The sequence below is a fragment of the Nannospalax galili genome, unplaced genomic scaffold (assembly GCF_000622305.1).
Source record: "Nannospalax galili isolate Female #2095 unplaced genomic scaffold, S.galili_v1.0 scaffold132, whole genome shotgun sequence".
NCBI classification, from domain to species: domain Eukaryota; kingdom Metazoa; phylum Chordata; class Mammalia; order Rodentia; family Spalacidae; genus Nannospalax; species Nannospalax galili.
The window spans coordinates 3,493,773-3,515,821 of NW_008332644.1; the positions used below are offsets into that span (position 1 = coordinate 3,493,773).

Genomic DNA, 22,049 nt, shown 5'->3' on the forward strand with positions numbered 1-22,049 from the left:
TTGTCTTACTGAGACAGGGTCACCCTGTAGCCCCAGCTGGCCTGGAACTCACTATGTAGACCAGGTTGGCTTTGAACTCATAGAGATCTGCCTGCCTCTGCCTCCTGAGTGCTGGGATTAAAGACTTGTGCCACATGCCCGGCCAAGATTTGATATTTTTTATAATTTTAACGACTTATATACCCTCTTATTTCTACAAAGAGCGAATCCTTAAAATAGAACCAAATATAAATGATAGACCTATAGACTACAGAAATATTTCACCTGGATTTTTAGCAGGAGGTTTGGCCAGGTAGATGGAAGAATCAGTAATTTTCCAGATGGATCACTTGCAATTTCTAAGAACAAGAACTACAACTAATAAGAAGAAATGAAGAAGACTTTTGTGCTTTGAATATGTCTTCTCCAAAATTCACATTGAAACCTGATCCTTACCATTGTTGTATTAAGACACAGGGCTTTGGGGACGAGATTAGTCCACAGGGCCGTTGTCCTCTCAAGTGGATTACTACATTATGAAAGGGTTTGAGGAGATGCGTTCACCTTTCCTTAGGAGCATTTGGAAATTTTAACATTGATTCTGGCACCAGGCTCTGCCTTCCTTACACAAAGGATCTTTATTTGAGCCAGCAAACTCAAGTTCCAGATTCACCTAATGTAAGGATGCCTGCCCTATTAAACACTTAGGTAGTACTGTCTATCAGGAAGGAGCCTTTAGCATATCTTGACCTCACCAGCACTATCATTTGGAACTTTCCAGCAGGCAACACTATGAGAAAATATACTTTCTATTTATTGTGTGTTCCATTCTGTAGTATTTTGTTGTAGTAGCATAAAGGGACTAACAATTTGTTTCTGTTTCTGTGAATGGTTTTATCATGCCATCAACATGTTTTAGAGATTGATGATTTTATGACAAGAAGTGTATTCTTTTGCTGCATGGTACCTCTACCTCATTAACGTCAAAATGACGAGCTACAAACATTTTCGTGTAATAAAGCACAGAATTCCAAGTTACAAAGCTCAGAGTGAAACAGGTAAAAGGGACAAGCTGGCCTTTGTAGCATCAGAATTCATTTGAAGGATACAGTGGGCTAGTGTGGTGTGTTAAATTTCCAGAAGTGAGTATTTGTGACACACTCAAGCCCATTCATTAAACATAGGTCTTTCCTTTTCCTGCTTCTCACTTGACCAACTGTGAGAATACACGTGTCACCTGACAGACCAAATCACTTGGGAGAAAGTAAAACTGTATATTGCATTTAATCATTGGTTTATGGCCAAAGAACCCCTTAACTGGTACAGATTTTCCTAAATGCACAGAATATAGGCCTGTGCACATTTCTAAGGCTTTTCTTAGTTACAGAATGTTTATGCCCCTTGTTTTGAAAAATACCGTTTATTTTGAAAATTCCATACCTGTACATAATGTATTTTGATCACATTCACTCACTGTTGCTCTACTCCAGACCTCTTCAATCCCCTTCCTGCACAAATCCTCTACTTATCTTCCTATGAGAAAGAAAATGCCACATTTCTTTCTGAGCCTGGGTTATTTCATTCAGTGTAATAATTTCTAGTTTTATCCATTTTCCTGAAACTTTCATAGTTTCTTTTTTTTTTTTTTTTTTTCAGCTGAGAACAATTCCATTTTGTGTGAGCAGCAGCATATTTTCATTATCCACTCATTGGTTGATGAGTGCCTAGTTTTCTACTTCCTGGCTACTGTGAACAGCACAGCAGTGGTTCGGGATGTGCAGGTGTCTTGTATTAGGACTACAGTTCTTTGACCGTGTATGTGCCCAGGAGCTGTGTAATTGCGAATATGGTAGCTCTCTTTCTAGCATTTTGAGAAACCCCTACGCTTTCTTCCCTTGTCTTTGCACCAGTTTGCGCCCCCATGAACAGGGCGATGTGTGTTCCCCTTCCTCACATACTTGCCAGCTTCTGTTGGCATTTGTTTTTTGGCAGCCATCACTTAGCCAAGGCTACTTCCTTAGTGCTGGAATTAAATTACCTGCCATACCCAGTTTCCACTGGGAGTATTATTTGAATCATTACATTTTTCATTTTTTTGTTTTTAAAAAATTTATGTTTGCTGAATTTCTCTGCCATTTTGGTGATTTCCCCTCCCCCTCCCCACTCATGTTGCTTTTTTTAATCTGTCTTACTTATTTTTTCTGAGTTGCTGGCTTTCTTCTCCAGGTTCCAGAATGATTTCCTTACCTCATCCATCTGTGTGTGTACGCCCTCTGAAGTCATTGCTCATTTTTGCTAGAAAACTTTTGAGATTTTCAGTTGGCATTTTCTCTACTTCTGTATCTTTGAATCCAGCAGTTGAGGAGCTATGTTGTTAAAGGGTCACTTTGCTTTCTTTTTCTTTTTCTTCATCTTCTCTTTCTTTTTTTTATTTGTATATCTGTGGTGCAGTTTGCATATATGTTGGTTTGGGTATCTCATCTGGTTTTATTTAAGGCTCTCCTCACTGAGCAGCCTACAATGAGGACAGTCCTCCAACACTCAGAGAGAAATGAATAAACTGTGGCAGCAACAACACCAACCTGCACAAGACTCACTCACTATTACATCACCTGTAACATAGATCACAAGATGACAAAAGTAATATAATGTGTGCTGTGCAGTAAAGATCATTTAGGGTAAATGCCGACATATGAAATGGATGCAGTGTGTGAAAGGGAGAACAGGAAAAATAGAAAATAAGCCAGATGACAAAGAAGAAATGGAAGATATAGAAAATAGTATATGATGGGGAAGTCAAAGGAGTAGGGTTAGGAAAAGTGAATGAAAACCAAGAGGTTTTCCAATAAGATAAACTTAGATAAATGTAAGATAGAGAATTACGATAACCCAGGAAGATAACGCTAAGGTACTACTAACAGTATAGTATTAGTAGAAATAAAAATATGGAAACACAGGAAGCCAAAAAGCAAGAAGGGGAATAAAAATAAAAACAAAAGGCTTAAAAAAATGATCCTTAAATTACTAAAAGTATAGTAAAAATAGAGGAAAAATATAGTGAAAATAAGTATGCCCAAATATGCCTAAAAATTGGAGAACACCAGGTGCATCTTGTGTCGACGTACAGTTGGAATTATGGAGTCTTTTCTTATGATTTATGCTAGTACTGACTGGGCCCGACCTGACTTCACTGTAGTACCTTCCCTTCTTTGCATTAGGGACCTCTGCTGGCCACACTTAGCCTTGCAGCATGAAAACTCAGCTAATTCCCCTATCCTCCAAAGATTGGACAGTTGCTACTCTTACTCGGTATGGCTAATATTCTAGTGGGGGTGGGGGTGGGGTGGGGGGTGGTATCTCCTCTAAGTGTGCTGGGTGTGGGAAGCAACCATGCACTGAGATGTGTAAGGGTGGATTTGTCTTCATTCTTCTGAAACCCATTAAACTCTAATCACCCTTTGGAAGGTTGGCACTGTTGATATCAAGGCTGGACTTTCTGGGTTCTCACACCCCATACAGTCATGTGATATAGCTGGCTCCCAGAGGCCAATCTGCCTGCTGACATGCTCAGGACTATCAGTCTCTGGATTTCTCTGTTCATGAAGTCAACTCCCAGGCTCTGAAAGTGGAGCCACCTTGTACATGTCCCCACCTAGTGCAAGCTTCCTGCCACCTGCACTTTTTCGTGTGTAAGCATCAGCCCCTTTGCAGCTGTCTCCCTGAGCTGCTGCTTACCCTGGCTGGGGCTGTTGGAGTTACTGATTTAGAATTTTTTGGCAGAGTCCTTTCTGTGGATAAGCTTCCTGTTCATCATTCCAGTTTAAACCATTTTATGTCATGGATAAACAATAATAGCCTCTGTTGGAAAGAGTTTACCTTTTATTCTCAGTGCTTTTACTTTTGGCTGTTTTTCCCTCCCTCCCTCCCTCCCTCCCTTTCCTCCCTTCTGTTGTAGAGCCAGGGAGTCAGCCTGATCCAGGACAAGGAAGTTTGAGGGATACTTTGAGATAAATATGCTAAGTCTGAAGTGATAGGGTTAAATCCTACCTTCTGAGTTTAAACAACACATGTTCAATAATATAATGGATAGGGAAGGCTTTCATTTCCTTGTATAACTGAAGATAGCCAATGTTTACTTTTTCTAAACGACCAGAAGAGAGACAGAGAGGAAGAATTAAATGGTGTAGGCTGGACAGGAGACTCATTGTTGAATCAAGCCAGTGATGGACCCAGAACATTTAGCAGAGTAGACAACATAGTGTAAAGGAGCTGGTGAGGGATAGTGTGTGTGTGTGTGTGTGTGTGTGTGTGTGTGTGTGCACTCTTGCATGCAATGGGTATGTGGAGGCCAGAGGTCCATATTGGGTGTCCTTTCTTATAGTGTGTGTGTGTGTGTGTGTGTGTGTGTGTGTGTGTGTGTGAGAGAGAGAGAGAGAGAGAGAGAGAGAGAGAGAGAGACAGAGACAGAGACAGATTTTTTTCCAGGGTAAAGCAGGCCTCCAGATGCTGGGCAAAGAACACAGGCATTAAGGCCCAATGGAGCCAGCACCTCCAGTCTCCCCCTGAGTAGGTAATATATAACTGGGGAAACTCAGTTTCTCTTAGAATCCAGTAAATTCATTACGAAAGATAACAGCCTCAATAAAACCACGGAATCTGCTGTGTAGGTCTAGGATTACCTTTTTTAGCCTGATAAAGAAAATATATTGACTTTGTTGTAGAAATACCTAGAAAACACTGCATAAATGTAGAATAAGACAGCCAAGGTAGGAGTTCTTGGATGGACAAGATTGATTGCTGCCCATTGGGAATGGAGGGTTTGTTTGGTGAGTAATGTGAATCCAGTAAAGAGAGTGAGAGTAGATTGTGAGCATCAGTTTACCCTTTGAAAATGGGTGAACTCAGAGATCTGGCCAGCAAATAGGGAACTGGTGAAGGGCGAGAGGAGCAGACATTCTGGCCAGGACAGGAGCCCAGAGGGGAGGTGGCCGGAACCCTGGAAGTAGAGCAGAGAGCCCGTTAAAGAGGAAGAGCCATCAGTGCCCGACAGTATGTAAGGGTTAGTGAGAGAACAGAGACCCTTAGCATGTGGAGAGACACAGCTGCTGGATGCTTATGACATCAGCAGATCTGAAGGCATCCTCTTAGAATTAATAGAATCTTCTAGTTGATTTGCTTTACAAGAGTTTACGATGGGGAACTCACAGTAGTTGTTTAATTATCAATCCTGAGGACTGGGGATCATTGGCACAGAGAGGTTTTATAGAAAAGACCAGAATTCTATAGATTTAAGTACTTTTTAACAAAATAAGTTTGATGTTGACTATAATTTCAAATGGAAGACGAGCAGGAAAACCATAATTCTGTTACAAAGAGTTTTTTCTGCCTTTAAAGGTACTGCTTATTTAACAAATTAATAAGAATTTACCCAATAAGAAAATAATTTAGCATTAGGAGAGATATAACCACAGGTCTTAAATGTCTTACTTAGTAAAAGAATAAGACAAATTTTCTGGTTTCATGAACCAGTTTTGTAAACATTGGTTATAAAAAACTTATTGCTGTAAATAGAGTGTTAACATCAATTATGCCTTATAATAACAATTTTGATCTTAGAAATTATAATTAAAGGATAACTATATTGTGATCAAAAAACCTTTTTGTTGTAAATAGAGTTAGTAAGTGTTTTGACCTTAGTTATTAAAATTGGCAAGTATGTGATAATAGTTCTCTATAAATTTCCTATATACCCTTTTTTCTAAAAATATTTCTTTGAAACCTCCTTTACCTAAAGTATACTTTATAACTGTAACTCTCATGTCTGTTAATAAATTGGTACAGGCAAAAAATGGGGTCCCCTTTCAGGATTTTTAATCTCATTCATGAAAGAAGTTAAGAATGGACTCAAGCCGAAGGTTTAGTTCCATTATACTAGTATTTAAAGAAAAATCCTCAGGGCAGGCATGCCATAAACTGCCTCAGCAGCTGCCACCAACAGTGGTCATACCTTATGACACATCTATTGTTTATAATCCTTGTGAAATTTAATAATATTTGTGTGCTCAGATATATTCAGACAAAAATCCAAATACTTTTAAAGAAGTCATAGTTTTACAGTTTCTTAAGTAATTAACAACCCCCCCCCAACAGGGTCTCCCTGTAGCCCCAGCTAGACTGGAAGTCACTATTTAGACCAGGCTGGCCTCTATCTCACAGAGGTCTGCTTGTCTCTGCCTCTGTCTCCTGTGTGCTGATAGCAAAGGCATGTACCACCAATCCGGCCCTTAAGTAATTATCGCTAACAAAATAATTTAAGTTAGTGTGTGTTATATGAACAAGTCAGAATAATTTTAATTACTGAACATATTACTGTTTTTGAGTTTTGTCTTTTGTTCATTCCCATTGATATATAATTTTAGTATTTTATGAGATATAAGTTTAATAATTCCCAAATTATGTTTGAGCCAAGAGTTGTAAGTTATCTTGTCATCAAGAAAGGTTAAAATCTTTGTTGCTTAACCATGTAATTATTGGTTATAATTTTGAAAACAACTTTTTCTATAATACCATCCAATTTAAATGAAAACTCAGGGTATCAGTTTTGAAATACTAAATGTACATATCTTAAATTTGGGAAATGAAAAAACAAATTCAGATGAATACTTAGGATGCAGTTTTGAAACACAGAATGTATATGTCTTAAAATTAGGCAGGTCTTTGTTCTGTTGCTGTAATAAACACCAGGACCTAAAACAACTTGGGAAAGAAAAGGTTTATTTTGTCTTAAGATCCTCAGGTCACAACCTATCAATGAAGGAAGTAATTGAGGAACTCCAGGCAGCACTGTAGTAGAGATCAGGGAGAACCACTGCTTGCTGGCTAGTTTCTCCACTGCTCAGCTATCTTTCTTATGCTCAGCAGGCCCATCAGCCTGGTCTGTGCTCCATAGATAACTGAGCTGTCTGAACACAATGTTGCAAGAAGCATAATGATGGTGTTCCCCTGGGTAGAGGGTGTGGGTTGGAGAGGGGAAAGAGCTCTGGTGCCTGAGAGCTGGGGTCAGGGAAGGAAGAGGAAGACCACCAGCTGTTTTGATGTTTTGCTATTTTGGAGGGACTGAGTCTGGCACATGGGGAATCTAGCCAGGTGCCTGCACAAATAGAGAAGGATGTGTTGTTTTGGTGTAAGTGCTAACTAAGCTAGAGACACAGCAGGTGGGCAGGATGCTGAGCCTGGGGAGCACATGGTGCAGGGAGAAGGAAAGTCTTGTTGTGTTGTGCTTTTGAGCACAAGGTGGCTATTTGGCTCCCCAAACCAGCACCGGAAGGCAGAGAGAAATGGAGACATTTTTCAGAGAAGCATTCAGAGGAGAGGAGAGGCCATGCATCATCTGTATGGAGGGGTGGGAGCACTCAAACAGAGACCAAGGGAGACTGGAAGGTTTTTATGTAGTAACAGGAAAGGCTAGAAAAGGCTGAAAAAGGCAATTTACCCATGTGGTCTATCTAGCTTTCTGAGAGTTAGAGGTAAATTCCAGGTGGCAAATCAAGAGACTTCACTCAAATCAAGGCATTGTACCACTGTGCACAAGGCTGCATAGCAACCAGAAGTTTGAGAGAAGTGCAAGCCAAAGCGGCATTTGCCTTTTGTCCCCAATGCAAGCGCTCTTGGCTGTTCTTCGTTGACTGAGGCTCAACCTCACAGTCTGCTCAATTGGCTAGTTTGGAAAAATGGCAAGAAAGGAAAGAAAAAGGGTACAGGAGCAGGAACTTGTGACAGTGAGTTAGGGTATCAAGCATGTGAACATTCTGAGAAGAAGATGGTGCTGGGCAAATGTGAGGAGAGACAGACAAAAAAATGCTGACATTTTATTTTAAAAGCCTAAATCTCACACATGAGTCTGTAAGAATTTTGATGTGTTGGGGCTGGAGAGATGGCTCAGTGGTTAAGAACACTGGTTGTTCTCTCAGAAGACCCGGGTTTGAATCCCAGCACCCCACATGGCAGCTAACAACTGTCTGAACTCCAGTTCCAGGGGGAATCTGAAGCCCTCTTCTGTCCTCCGTGAGCATTGCAGGACATGGGTGCACTTACCTACATGCAGGCAATACACTCATATACATAAAATAAAAATGATAAATAAAATACTAAAATTAAGAATTTTGATGTGCAAAGTACCCTCTTAAGACCACAGAGCTCCATGTTCTGATTCATACTGTGGTTAGATACTGGAGTCAGTCTCTTATTTTGATTGTTTCCCAGCATAAAGCGTATTGAGATTATTTAAAAGACATCTGAGAGAGGAATCCTTAGGTAGTTGAGATTGAACTATACCCTACAAGGTCTGGTGATCAAGTAAGTGAGGAAGAGCAAGAGGGATATCACAGCTAGTAGATGGGATAAAGCATGGTTCACACTCCAGCACTGAATGATCTGAGCTGGCCCTGGGCTGAGCTCTGAGAAAGTATACCTAACACAGTGTTGAGATTTGACCTCGTCCAGAGATGGACAGCTGTCCCTCCCAGAGACTTGAAAGATTTACCAAAGGACTACAGAGGGCTGTGTTGGATGCAGAAAGGGTAGAGGGAGAAGAGAGGCAACAATGCAGTGAAAAGAGGAGGAGGCAGAAGTTGAGTTTAATCCCTTTCACTGCACTCCATCTGCATCATGGTACCATTTTGTTGAGTTTTGAATGGGGCAGGTAGTTAAACAGGACACTGAGACAGATCAGTGGGTACTAAGGAGCTTATTAGAAGAGTTAGCCATGCCCATAGGCAGACATACAGAAGGGCAACAGCATGGTGGGGTTTCCAAGAAGAATTTAGACATGGTTGAGTCTCTGAAGCGAATCAGAGCCTGTGTGGCAGGGGAGGGGGCTCTCTTTTTATATCTTTATTTTGGAGATGGGCAGGGTTCACTGCAAGAGCCTGAGGCTCAGATTTCCAGGGAGGAGGCATGAAAATTGGTGGGAAGCAGGATATGACACTCCTAGCTGAGATGCTCAATGACCATCCTCCCTCCATAAGGGGCTGGATGACCATCCTCCTTTCTTAGGAGCTAAATGGTCATCTTCCTTTTTTTTTTTTTTTTTTTAAATGTTTTATTATTTTTATTTATTTTTTTATGTGTATGTGTATATTGCCTGCATGTCGGTAGGTGCACCCATGTCCCCATGTCATGCAATGCCCACAGAGGACAGAAGAGGCCATTGGATCCCCTGGAACTGGAGTTACAGATTGTTGTTAGCTCCATATGGGTGCTGGGATTCAAACCCAGGTCTTCTGCAAGAGCAGTGTTCTTAACCGCTGAGCCATCTCTCCATCCTTGTCCATCCTCTTTTTTAGGGGCTGAATGACCATCCTCCTTTCTTAGGGACTGAATGACCATCCTTCCTTCATAGGGGCTAAATGACCATCCTTGCTTCATAGGAACAGAATGACCATCCTCCTTTCATAGGATAATATATCAGTCCTTACCAGTGTTTTCCCTCTTTGTGGAGGAGACAGATCCCTGTTTCTTAGAACCCTGATGAGAACAGTTCTTTCTCAAGTGACTTGGTTTTCCATAACTTCGGTAATCATGGCCCCTTTATAAGCCCTCTTCAGTCTATGGTTTCTCTGAGGTAGCAGGTACTTAATCTAGCTAGGGAAATATGTTATTCCCTAAGGTTAATGATGTCAGTTGATCTTATTCTTTCTGTAATGATTTTGCCTGGGCCCTTGAATTATCTTCATTTTATTCTTGTTTAAAATTACAATAGACAAATTTAAAAATTAATGTAGACTCTCTGGGTCCTGTTGTCTCCATGTTGAGTTACATGCTTACCACTGGTTAATACTCCAGGAAAGCTAGAAGCGTGGAGACAAATCATCTTTCCAATCATTGGAACAAGCTGAGCAGGAAGACTCCTTCCCCCCACCCAGGTTAGAGGAATAATCCAAGTTCAAAAATGTACCTGGAGCAGGAAAAACCTTCTGCAAACCAGGCCATCATTAAACAATAAGAATTTTAGGCCATCTTGTGGATGCAGAACTGAAAAATGATCCAGGAGAGCGTATCTTGACCAGACTTCCCTAACGTATGTGCATCTCTTCTGCCCTTTTCCAATTATTTATTTAAATTTAAAGCTCAGGTCTTTATGGGAAAGACAAAGTTATGGTTACTGCATCTCTCTGTTCACCCAAAGCGGCCTCATTGAATTGCCTGTCTTTGTCCCTCACCATTATTCTTCATCGTCAGTTAAAATATGAACTGAGTTTCTTCATTTTAAAAATTCTGTATACTACTTTTTCTAAAAAATTAATTTGCATAAACATCCACTTATATGACCGTTTGATACCATTGTATCTAAAGATACCTAAACATACAAACCTAGCAGTACCTAAACAATATGAAAACACAGGCATGTATAGACAGTGTATACATATTACATAGTCATGCGTAACTATAGATTTAAATTTTTATTTGTGAGAAAATACTATTCTTTTATTGCCTCCTATTAACAGGCTTATTGTCCTCACAGAAGGCTGAAAAATGCATATAGCTAACAAACCACTGGGGTGGTAGCCAGGAAGGGGCCAGGCATTCCCCCAAGGCCTCATATGCAAGTGCCCCCCAACTCCCGCCACACACACACAAACTCTGAACTGACTCACCATCAACCCTTGGAAACATAAAGAATGTTTCCCAAAAATATGAAGGCAGAAAGGACAGGCAGGGAACCAGTCTGGGCTGAATGCCTTTCCAGGACTCTGCATGTTGACTTTCTAGCATTCTGCTAGGTTGGTGTGGTGGTTTGAATGAGAATATCCCCCATAGGCTCCAAGTATTTGGACATTTTGTCCTCAGTTGGTGGTGCTGTTTTGGGAGGTTTTAGGAGGTGCATCCTTGCTGGAGGAAGCACATCACTGACAAAGGTTTTAAGAGTTCTTAAGCCTTGCCAGATTTCCCATCTCTCTCTGCTTCCTGTGCTTGCTTGAAGATGTGATCACTAGGTTTTCTGCTCTGGCCACCTCTGCTGCCATGCATCCCATCATGATAGACTCTAACCGTCTGGAATCATAAGTTAAATAACTCATATATGTGTGTGTATATGTGTATGTATGTGTGCGTACACACATGCACATGCACACCTCTCACTTGCAATGTGCATGTGGAGGTCAGAGGACGACTTATATTCTCTCTCCTTCTGCCATGTGGGTTCTGGGGATGGAACACTGATGTTTGGACTTGTTGGCAAGTGCCTTCACCTACAGAGCCATCTTGTGGGCCCAAGTTAACCTTTTGATGCAAGCAATCATTGAGAGAGAGAGAGAGAGAGAGAGAGAGAGAGAGAGAGAGAGAGACCAACCTTTCGGCACTAAGTAATCAATTCAAAATTTGTACTTCTAAAAACATGACTCAGAATAAATAGAGTTGAAGACACAGAGGCTAGAGGATCATTGAAAAGGCTTCTAAGCGAGCCGAATAGTTATCAAAATTTGTTTTTCAAATGACTACTTTTCCCTTACTTTTAAATAGGACAGTATAAGCACTTTGTAAAAGAGCAGGCAATAGTCTTTATATCTTAATGTGACAACTATGATTTAAAATTAATTCTAAAAATACGAGGTATTATTAAGATTTAATAGCAGCCATTTCTAATTATATATAATAAGAGTACCTTGATTCTGAGTATTATTGCTATTATATCTCCTGCAGTTTTTATTGGGAAAAAGAAATTTAACATAAAGATCTTTGTAAAAATGTTTTTTTAATTCATTTATTTTTGTGAGTATTTTACCTGAATGTAAGTGTTCCCATGTCATGCAGTGCCCACAGAGGCCAGAAAAGGGGTGTTGAATCCCCTGGAACTGAAATTTAGGACAATTGTTAGCCACCATCTGGGTGTTGGGAACTGAATCCAGGTCCTCTGGAAAAGCAACCAGCGCTCTTAACTGCTGAGCCATCTCTCCAGCCCCACTTGACATAAAGATCTTTGATAGTACATATAGTCACCATTTTATGTTTTATAACATTAACGTCTTACATTTACTAGTTATTGATATTCATTAATACTCTTCCAGAAGAAGATATTCACAGCAGTTGATCTAACAAGAATTTTTCATGAACATTGGATTTATTTTGATTACCATAAAGAATGTTTATGTCCTGTTCTCCTGTTACAGCTACACTGTTTGCCACATTATGGGTACTCTGTAACACCATGGATTCTAGAATCCAAAAGCTTTAACAAAGTCCAATTGATAAATGTTTGTTGAGCCAGATACTGCATTAGGTGAAGAAGGTAAAGACATTAACAACGTAGTCACTAGCTTACACATGCTTCCTTACTAACTGGAATATGGTCTCACACACTTATTTAACATGAGTAGTTTTACAGTGCAGGTCAGAGTACTGAAAATTGAAGATTAAGGAAGTTATGGCTTAATTTTTCCCACCAAGGATGAGATAGATTACAACGGAGGTTGGTTTTTTGATTTCATGGTCTGATACAACCTTCCAGGACTGAAAACGTTAAGGAAACGCATTATTCTGTTTCTCTCAGAATATTGTTAACAAAATAGGCTTGGTGTCTGCAGAGGAGATCATAGGCATTTAGGTATATTTGCCTCCTTTGCTAATTTTGTTTTTGTTCCTTCTTCTCAGAATTGCCTGAGGTTCTAACAACCGAGGAAGATGTGGAAGAAACAGAATCCTGGGCAAAGCCTCTCATCCACCTATGGCAGACAAAGTCCCCTAACTTTGTGGCTGAACAGGAGTATAATGCAGCTGTGGCAAACATGGAGCCGCACTGCGCCATCTGCACGCTGCTCATGCCCTACTACAAGGTAATGGAAGTGCTTACAGCAAGGTGCCCTTTCGCTACTCTGCGTTCCGTGGCCTTTGCTAGGCTTCCTTATTCCTGTTTGTTTGAATCAGTGCATCCTGCATTTTGGCGAATGTGCAATTCTAAATCTACTTCTTTTATTAACAAATGCCAAAATTCTATCTTAAAGCCTAAAAATGAATATTTCATAGAAAAAACATAGGCCTAGGATCTTTTTAAATTTGAAAGTGGTACTTTCCAATAATACAAATAATGGCTCTGGGCCCTCATTCTTGATGCCTTCCTCACCTTCTCAAAATGTGGAACATGCAAAAGATGGAGCAGGACTAAATGCGAACTGAATTGTCCAGTTGCTCCCATCAGCCTCCATGTACGGCTGGCATCATTCCCATGGATGTTCTATTGACGGTCTCTTATTCAGGGATGGGCAAAATTTTCAGCATTAACTAAGAAACAGATCTTGAACCTTGTACGGGTGAAATTACATGGTCTACTTTAAGGTATAATGTGCTAGAAAACATACTGATATGATCATTGTTTTTGGCTATGCTTTCTGTAATCAGAAATACTTTACTCAAGATCATAAATTTCTTAAGAGTTTTATGTAGGGATAAGTTCCGATCTGAAAAGAAGTTCAGATATTTTAGAGCTGGGGAGACCACAAATTCCACATTTTTAGGCTCTGTAACTAGTTCACTCACTTCATGGTTTACCTTCCTTTAGTCATTACTTATCTATGTTTAAACTTTTTATTGTTTCTTATCTAAGCATTCTGATATACTCCTGTATTTTCTAATAATGTAAAAATGTCAGCCTAAGGAAATTTATACATCTAAGATCTACAGCGCATGAGGGAATTCATTAGTTATAGTTTCTAATAAATGCCATTTTGATGCTGAACATCTTCCATATGGTTTGGCTTTAAGCTTAAGGACAATTGTATTAGCATTCCAAAGAAAAACCTTCACTGCAGCAAGCTGTAGATGTCAGCGTCTGCCCACAAGGGGCTAGTGGAGCAGAGAAGGAAAAAGCCATGCCCTTAGCAACCAGCGAGGGTTTTTTCCTTTCTAGCACAGTATTCCTACATGACCACATGTTCTAGTTTTGTCTCTCATTGTTCAAGGTTCCTTGGGAAGCATGGGTCTTTCAGGTCTTTCCTTGGTGCTGTCCATGTAAAATCTAGATATGTTGTATTTGCTCTTTCAAGTATAACCACATGGTTTCAGTAAATCAAAGTAGCTGCTAACCTACTGCAAATGAAACATGAAATTTAATCAGAAGTGGCTTTGTATCTCATGAACACTTTCAGTACACAATATTAAGAGGTTGTCATGTCCTTTTCTAATTTTTAAAATTTTTTTAGTTTGTATCATTAATTTCTTAGTAAGAATTTGGTCATTTGAGTAGTTTCCCTCTAACTAATTACATGTTCCCATGAAACACAGCACGTTATTAAAAAAAAAATTAACACAGATGAGATTGAATGGCTCCCAAGTCATTAAATAACAAAGATCTTTTATCTTAAAAATCAATCCAGCCAGGCATGGTCGCTCAGGCCTTTAATCCTAGCACTCCCAGACAGGGTCTCCCTGTAACCCGAGCTGTCCTGGAACTTACTATGTAGACCAGGCTGTCCTTGAACTCACAGCGATCCACCTGCCTCTGCCTCCCGAGTGCTGGGATTAAAGGCGTGCGCCACCACACCCGGTTGGAATATTTGTATTTTTAAAATACTAAATTTTGAACATGCTTACAGAAGGAAAAACACTTCTGCCTTAGCTTAGGAAGTCTTGTTAGCCTCAGTACTTGTACTTAAACAAATAAAAAGACAGTGTGTGGGTGTGCATGCTTCAGATTAAATGCTCCCTTTAGAATTCTGTGCTAGTCATTAACGTATTGCCAACTCTGGAGAGATGACTTAGTGGTTAAGAGCACTGATTGCCAGCACTCACGTGGCAACGAACACTTATCCATAACTCCAGTTCCAGGGGATACGATGACCTCTTCTGACCTCTGTGGGCTCTGCATGATACAGGTGCACTTACATAGATGCAGGCAATACGGTCATAACAAGTAATAAAAATAGTAAAATATTGTTTTAAAAAGTCTTACAGTAAAAAGATCTTGAACATTGTTCCCACAGTGTGTCCTTCCTTCCATACAACTCCAAGGTTTGGACACACTCGTTTCTTTTAATGAATCTTGGTATGTAGTGTTGTTATTACTCTTGCGTCTCTTCACATAAATGTGCTGTCCTTGAGGGTGCTACGCACTTAGTTAATGCGAATAAATGTCACCAATATTTGATTCCAGATACTTTAAAGCAGTTGCCAAATTTGCTTACTGATCTGTATTTTCATAAATCTACTTCTGTCTACTCAGGAGGCTTTGACATTTTCCTGAAGAGAAACCTTCAGTAATTATTCACCAATGTCATATTATGCTACCACAGAAAATCCTATGCTAGAATAGTATTCACCCATAAATAAGCTTCTATTAATGGTGTTCACCAGATTGCTCTGGTTTACCTGTATGCATAAATAATCTTTGTCATAAGACTAGCAATACTTAAAGGTAGTACATTAGTAAAGTATTATGGAATAGTCCCAAAGTTTGTGTGTTCTCTAGATGTGTGTTTGAGTTTGTCTGGTTTTATGTGTGTGCATTCTTGGCATGGGGTCTCAATAGATTGCTAGCTAAGCCCTGGCTGGAATTATTATTACTATTCTTATCAATGTTGCTTCTGTCATTCACCACTGATAATCTACTGAAATGTACTGCCTGAAATAGAAATATCTAATGCAATAGGGTTTTGTGTGTGTGTGTGTGTGTGTGTGTGTGTGTGTGTGTGTGTATGTATGTATGTGTATGTATGTACACACGTACATTGTGTGCTTACTGGTGTGGTTAGAGAATAACCTGGAGTGTCATCAATCAGGCTCCGTCTTCTTTTCCTTTGAAGCCAGGGTTTCTTGCTGGCCTATAACTCACTGAGTAGATAAGGCTGGCCCATGAGCCTGAAGTATCTGCTGTCCCCTCCCTCATCACTGGTATTAGGAACACAAGTGCATCACCCCATGGCTCTTCCTTGTTCTTTGACTGATTGATTGGTTTGTTGAACTTTTCTGAATTTCATGTAATAGATTTTGATCATCTTTAGACTCCCTCCCCTATCTGCACCTCTCCATGGTACCACCTGTCCAATTTCGTGAATCATATTTTTTTAAAGGCCTGCTGACTCAAAGTTGTGTCCCCAAATGCCCTTCAATGTGGGTCCATCCACTAGAGCTTGGTCAGCTTACCCAGAGGCACACCCCTAAGGCAGTCTGACTCTCCCCTCCCGGCAGCCATTGGTTGCCAGTACTTTTTCAGGGTTGGGGTTTCTTACCCACTTTCTACTTCTGCGCTGGGATTTTGGCTGGCTTGAGCTTATATGGGACTTGTGCACTTTGTCACCATTATTGTGAGTTCATAGGAGTAACTGCCCAGCTGTCTGGAAACTCTTATTTCCTTGTGGTCATCTACCACCTCTGGCTCTTACAATCTTTCCTCACCCTCTTCCACCATGTTCCCTGAGCTTTGGGAGACAGAGGTTTGATATAGGAGTCCTCTTCAGGGATAAGTACTGTGTTCTTTTATTCTCTGCATGTTGGCCAGTTCTGGGTCTCTGTTATCACCATCTGCTTCACGAGGATGCTTCTCTGGTGAGAGATGCATTCATCACTGGCCCATCTCAGGGAGCTTGCAGGCCTTATCATGTTCTTGCATGAGCCTACAGTTAGACTTTTCTTATTCCTATTGATTCATTTCAGAATGGGAGTCCTGACAAGACCGTTGGTAAAATGTTAGCACTTGAGTTAGGGAAAACAACAGGAGAAAGTTGTAATTCAGTGGTTAGAACAGGTGCTAGTGGATTATTGAATAAAAGATGAACTCTTTTCTTATTTTTTACTCATGTGGAAATGTTATCTTTTTCAGCCAGATAGCAGCAATGAAGAAAATGATTCTAGATGGGAGACAAAATTAGACGATGTGATTAAATCCGGAAGAAAGACTAAACCCATCATTCCAGAGATGTGCTTTATCTATAGTGAAGAAAATATAGAGTATTCCCCCCCCAATGTCTTCCTTGAAGAGGATGGAACAAGTCTTCTGATTTCCTGTGCCAAGTGCTTTGTACGGGTTCATGCAAGTAAATAAGTTTATGATTCTCTGGTAACTGGCTTTTCAGTGTTTTTCTTAGCCTTTAAGAGTCACGTCTTATAATCTGTCATTTTAAATGTTGGCATTTATTGAGGCAAGAGCTCACGTAGCCTGGGCTGGCCTCTTGCCTACTATGTCGTCACGACATGTCCTTGAAAACTTTTGACCCTCTCGTCTCTACTTCTGAAAGGCTGGGATTACAGGTATGTGCTCCCATGCCTGGACTTATATGATGGTAGGATGGAATCCAGGTCTTTACCACCTGAGCTACAACTACAATCCCACTCTTAGTTTTCTAACTGGTTGTTTCTTACATAAAATTGTAAATAGGTAATCTCCCTGTTCTCTGCTGGTTTTTGAAGTACTAGTGAAGTGAAGTCTTGATATTTTCTCAGTTTGGGATCTGGGTATTGTCATGGACCCCGTTCACATGTTTTGCTTATTTTTTCTTAAAATTTTTTTTGATCTTTTTTAAAAATTTTATATGTATGAGTATTTTTCTTGCATGTATGTAATTCACCTTTGCATACAATGCCAGAGAAGGTGTCAGATCCCTGGAACTGCAGTTAAGGATGGTTGTTAGCTGCCATGTGGGTGTTGGGAACCAAACCTGGGTCAACTACAAGAGCAAAAAGTGCTCTTAACTGCTGAGACATCTCTCCAGTCCCTGAATTTTCCTTCTTTTGGATACTAGATTGTCTGTTAATCCCAGCATTTGGGAGGCACAGGTTTTTGTGTGATCAGATCTATATAACGAGGTCCAGGCCAGCTGCAGCTTGGGGCTACAGGGAAGAAAAAAAAAGATAGTAGATAGTGAAAATCTAAGTTTGTGATGTCGATCAAAGACTATAGTTATTATTTTTAAACAAGAAATTAATATTCTTTTGAAGATTCTGATAATTATTGAGTTAAATTATTTTCTTCACAAGGGTAGGGAAACCTTTACTACCTTCCAGGGAGAAGTTGTTACAGAAGGTTCCAAGATATTTTTATGCAGGTTGATGAGTGTTAAATATATTTGTAAAAATTGAATTGCCACCTAAGTGCCCTAGAATGTGTAGGAGATATCTGTTATACACCACAACTGTAATTTAAGGCATTTTTATTATTCCTGGTTTTTCTCTTCAATCACGTTTGTCTGTCTGTTGAGGGAGTGTTCTTGCATGTCTGTTTTTGTTATTAACATTTTTGTAGGCCCTCATGTGTACCAGGCATGTGTTGTACCACTGGGCTACACCCCAAGCTGCCAATTGTGTATTTATTCTGCTAGCATATGTCTGCGTTGTTGTCCCTGCCAGTGTAGCTGCTGTGGCTGACAATGTAATTTTCATAGTCTGCACTATCCCAAAGCAATCACAGTCTCACAGTTGACATAGCATCACTGCCATAATTAGGTATGGTCTGCTTTCACAGGTGATTTGGACATTATCTGCTTGAAGTATATTGATAGCAATCTTCTTGTGATGATATCAGATTGTAACACACATGCATGTATATATTTACCCAATATTATTATATGTACTCGAGGGATAAAGTACCAGGACACAACAAATAGGGTTTTAATCTTATTTTCTGCAAGCAGCAGCTATAGGGTCTGGCCATAATATCCCATAAACATGCTTAAATTTAGAATTTATTCTTCTTGTTTACTTATGATAGGGTTTTCCTTAATTAACTTTGTAATTTTATGTTTGCATCTCAACCCCTACCAAAATTTACTGTTAAGAGCACTCCTCTAAAGTTTCCCAAACCCTCTTATTTCAGGAAGTCAGGATAATGTGCGGCTTCCTTTTCTGTATGCTTCCTCCGCCTTTTCCCTCTGCTTTCCCACCCTCCTTCGCCGTTCTCTTCCTCAAGGTTTTCCTGTGTGGCACAGTCTGGCCTGGAACTCATCTTCTTCTGTCTTAGAACCTCAAGCGCTTGGTATTAAACATACCTGGTTTCATAATTGGGACCTGGGTTGTCATTTATTTTTAAATCTTGTTGGTGTTTAGATTCTAACCCAGTAGTGTTTCTTGGCATCATATAATTATTACACATTTGTGTGATCTGTCATCGTCATAGTTATTTTAGTCTAGGCATTGACCCATCAAACACTGAATTGAAAGGAGTCCTTTATCCATCATGGACTATGCCTGATCACTGAAATTAATGCCGTTCATCATCATTATCATTATCATTATTATTATTAACATTCCCCAAAACTGTTTCATGAGTTGCAACTTATTTTGAAATGTTTGTTCATGAGTGATATATTAGATGTGGAAGTTTAGAAAATTGACTTTTGTCTATGCAGTCATTAACTCTATGCTAGTATAATACATATACTCTTGTGCTAGTGTAGTAGTGCACCGATTGACCTAGTTCTCAGGAGGTTGTAGCAGTAGCATCACAAGTTCTATCAACATAGACTACACAGGGAACCCCTGTCAAGAATTCAAAATAAATAGGCAGGTGAGATGGCTCAGCAGGTAAAAGCACTTGCTCTGCAAGCCGGGTTACCTGAAATTGATCTTTGGAAACCCTGGTGGAGATTATTGATTTCGTAAATGTGTACTTTGACCTCCTTGCACGTGCTGTGGCACTCTTGCGGCCACACTCTCACTTGTACACACATCATATACACTCACACTAATGATAATATGTAAGATTTTTTTTTAATTTAAGAAATTTCCACTGGATGTGATGGCACACACCTTTAATCCCAGCACTTGGGAGGCAGAGGCAGGTGGCTCTCTGTGAGTTCAAGGTCAGCCTGGTCTACATAGTGAGTTCTAGGCCAGTTGGGGCTATGAGGGAGACCCTGTCTCAAAAAGACCAAAAAAGAAAAAAGAAACTTCCATACTTTCATGTTTTGGGGGACTATATATCATAATAGTTATGAAGCACAAATTCGATAGTAACTTTGAGACAGGCTTGCTTATGTTTTTTATTTTTTAGGTAGTTGCTACAAAGCTATGGTATGCTAGATGTTGACTAATTTTATTTATTTTTGAAACATGCATTTTTCCTCCATACTTGACATTTTACCTAGTTCTTTGTGCATGTTAGGCACTCTCCCACTGAGCTACATCCTCCTCTTTTCACTTTCTGTTTTAGCACTGTCTCCTGAGTTAACACAGGCTAGCTTTGAACTCACCATTTAACCAGGTAGGATTTGAGCTTGTGGTCCTCTTGTCTTAGCCTCCTTAGTATCTGGAACCATAGAGACTGCCTGTCCTGGCTAATATTTAAAGATGCAAGAGACTTAATGCGCGCATCCATTATTTCGTAGGTTGTTACGGTGTCCCTTCACATGAGGTGTGTGATGGATGGCTGTGTGCTCGATGCAAAGGAAGTGCATGGACTGCAGTAAGTAGATTTTGTATTGTCTCCTCCTCTCTCATGGTGCCAGTGCTGACATGTTTAAATATGATGGAAAGATAAAAGTGTTTGGTGCTCGTATGTGCAATTCTGAACTTGAGTATTTCTAGCCTTCCCTCTCCAAAGGATGACAGACTGGCCTTGTAGAAAGTTTATCTAAATTGCTGCATAGCATCCTTATATTTCAAATCCTACAGGGACCTCACTTCAGCAAGTTCGCATTTACATTTCCAAGACTGGATTGTTTTTGCTTTGTTTTCCTGTACATTTTCGCAGTGCTTACAAATAAATATTTTAATTAATTGGCAGGGCAGGCATCTTCATCGACCCTGGAAGAAATCATGCTGTCCCCATCCTTACCTTTTCTACTAAAATGAGTCTCCCTGTTTATTCATCACTGTATCCGCTCTGTGGAGGTCATCACTGTGAACTCGTACAGAATGTTTGATACGACATGATCCTCTATTTGGGGGACACATTCCTTTTGGTCTGTTTCTTTTTTTTTCTTTTTGTAAACATGCCTTTGAAAGTTTGCTTTCATACTTTCATACAGACTTTGATTTATTTCTTTAATCCACCATGCCACGTTTTACTATTGAACTATATTCTGTATGATTGAGTTCTGCTTCCCTCACTGATGATCTAGCAGCTGGTTTTGACACTGTCAGCCGTAAGATTCAGTTGCCTTTTTCTTTAGCAGTGCTAACGATAAGTTGCTAATGATATATTTTTTGTAACTAAAATTAGAATCCTGAAGGACAGTATGAAAAATGAATAATATGAAGACATATCATGATTTAGGTGAAAATAGATCTTACGTGTGGAAGCAGATATGATGACTGAGCTGAAGGCATCTCAGAGAACACTCTTCAGAATGCTGGTGTTCACCTACACTGTGTAGGGAGAGAACAGAGGAGGGAGCAGGATCACTTTTCATAAGATGTTGTTTATGGTTCATATGGTACAGGCAATTTGATGTTAGAGATAGCTTGGGACTGAAGCGATGGCTCAAAAGACCCCAGTTTGGTTCCCAGCACCCACACGGCAGCTACCAAACATCTGATGCTCCAATTCTAGGGGATCCTCTGCCCTCTTCTGGCCTTCACAGGCATTGTATGCATGTGGTGCACTTGCATACGTGCAGCAAAACACTTATACACATAAAATACAATTAAATACATAAAACATTTTTAACAAGGAAATAATATCTTCCATTTAAGGAACTTCTACATCTATAGGCCTAGAAAACATCTTTTTATTTGCTTTGATATGATCAATTAGGTTGGCAAAATCCTTAAGGCAATCAGAAAGTCCTGCTTTTAGATGATGTTGGAATTAATCCATCCAGTTCTTGTTAGCATATCCAGTTCTTACTGGCTGTCCAGGCCCTATTCTGTTGTACCGTGGTCAGATCTTTCAAGCCAATGGTTATTGCAGCCTGGGTAAGATTGTTGATTCTTTCTGTCCACTGTTAGCAAGCATAGAACTTTCCAGCACTATGAAAACTTGGCCATCAACGTATTTTAAATTGCATTTTTCTGATGGCTAATCATGTTGAATGCTTTTTGTAAGTTTATTAGTCATTCATATTTCTTCTTTTGAGAACTCTCTGTTCAGTTTCATAGCCCATTTCTTGATTGGATTGTTTGTTGTCCTGGTTTTTACTTTCTTGAGT

The 22,049-nt window shown here is 39.8% G+C and overlaps 1 protein-coding gene across 4 annotated transcripts in view; it reads left to right on the forward strand.

Moving 5' to 3' along the window:
* The window catches only part of Kdm4c (lysine demethylase 4C), a 304,347-nt gene that overhangs the window by 148,687 nt on the left and 133,611 nt on the right, over positions 1-22,049 (forward strand). For all 4 annotated transcript variants that reach the window (XM_008827556.3, XM_008827554.3, XM_008827555.3 and 1 more), the window contains 3 exons: positions 12,628-12,809; positions 16,787-17,000; positions 20,286-20,362. In XM_008827556.3, the coding sequence (XP_008825778.1) occupies positions 12,628-12,809; positions 16,787-17,000; positions 20,286-20,362 (473 nt within the window). The remainder of the gene's footprint in view (positions 1-12,627; positions 12,810-16,786; positions 17,001-20,285; positions 20,363-22,049) is intronic.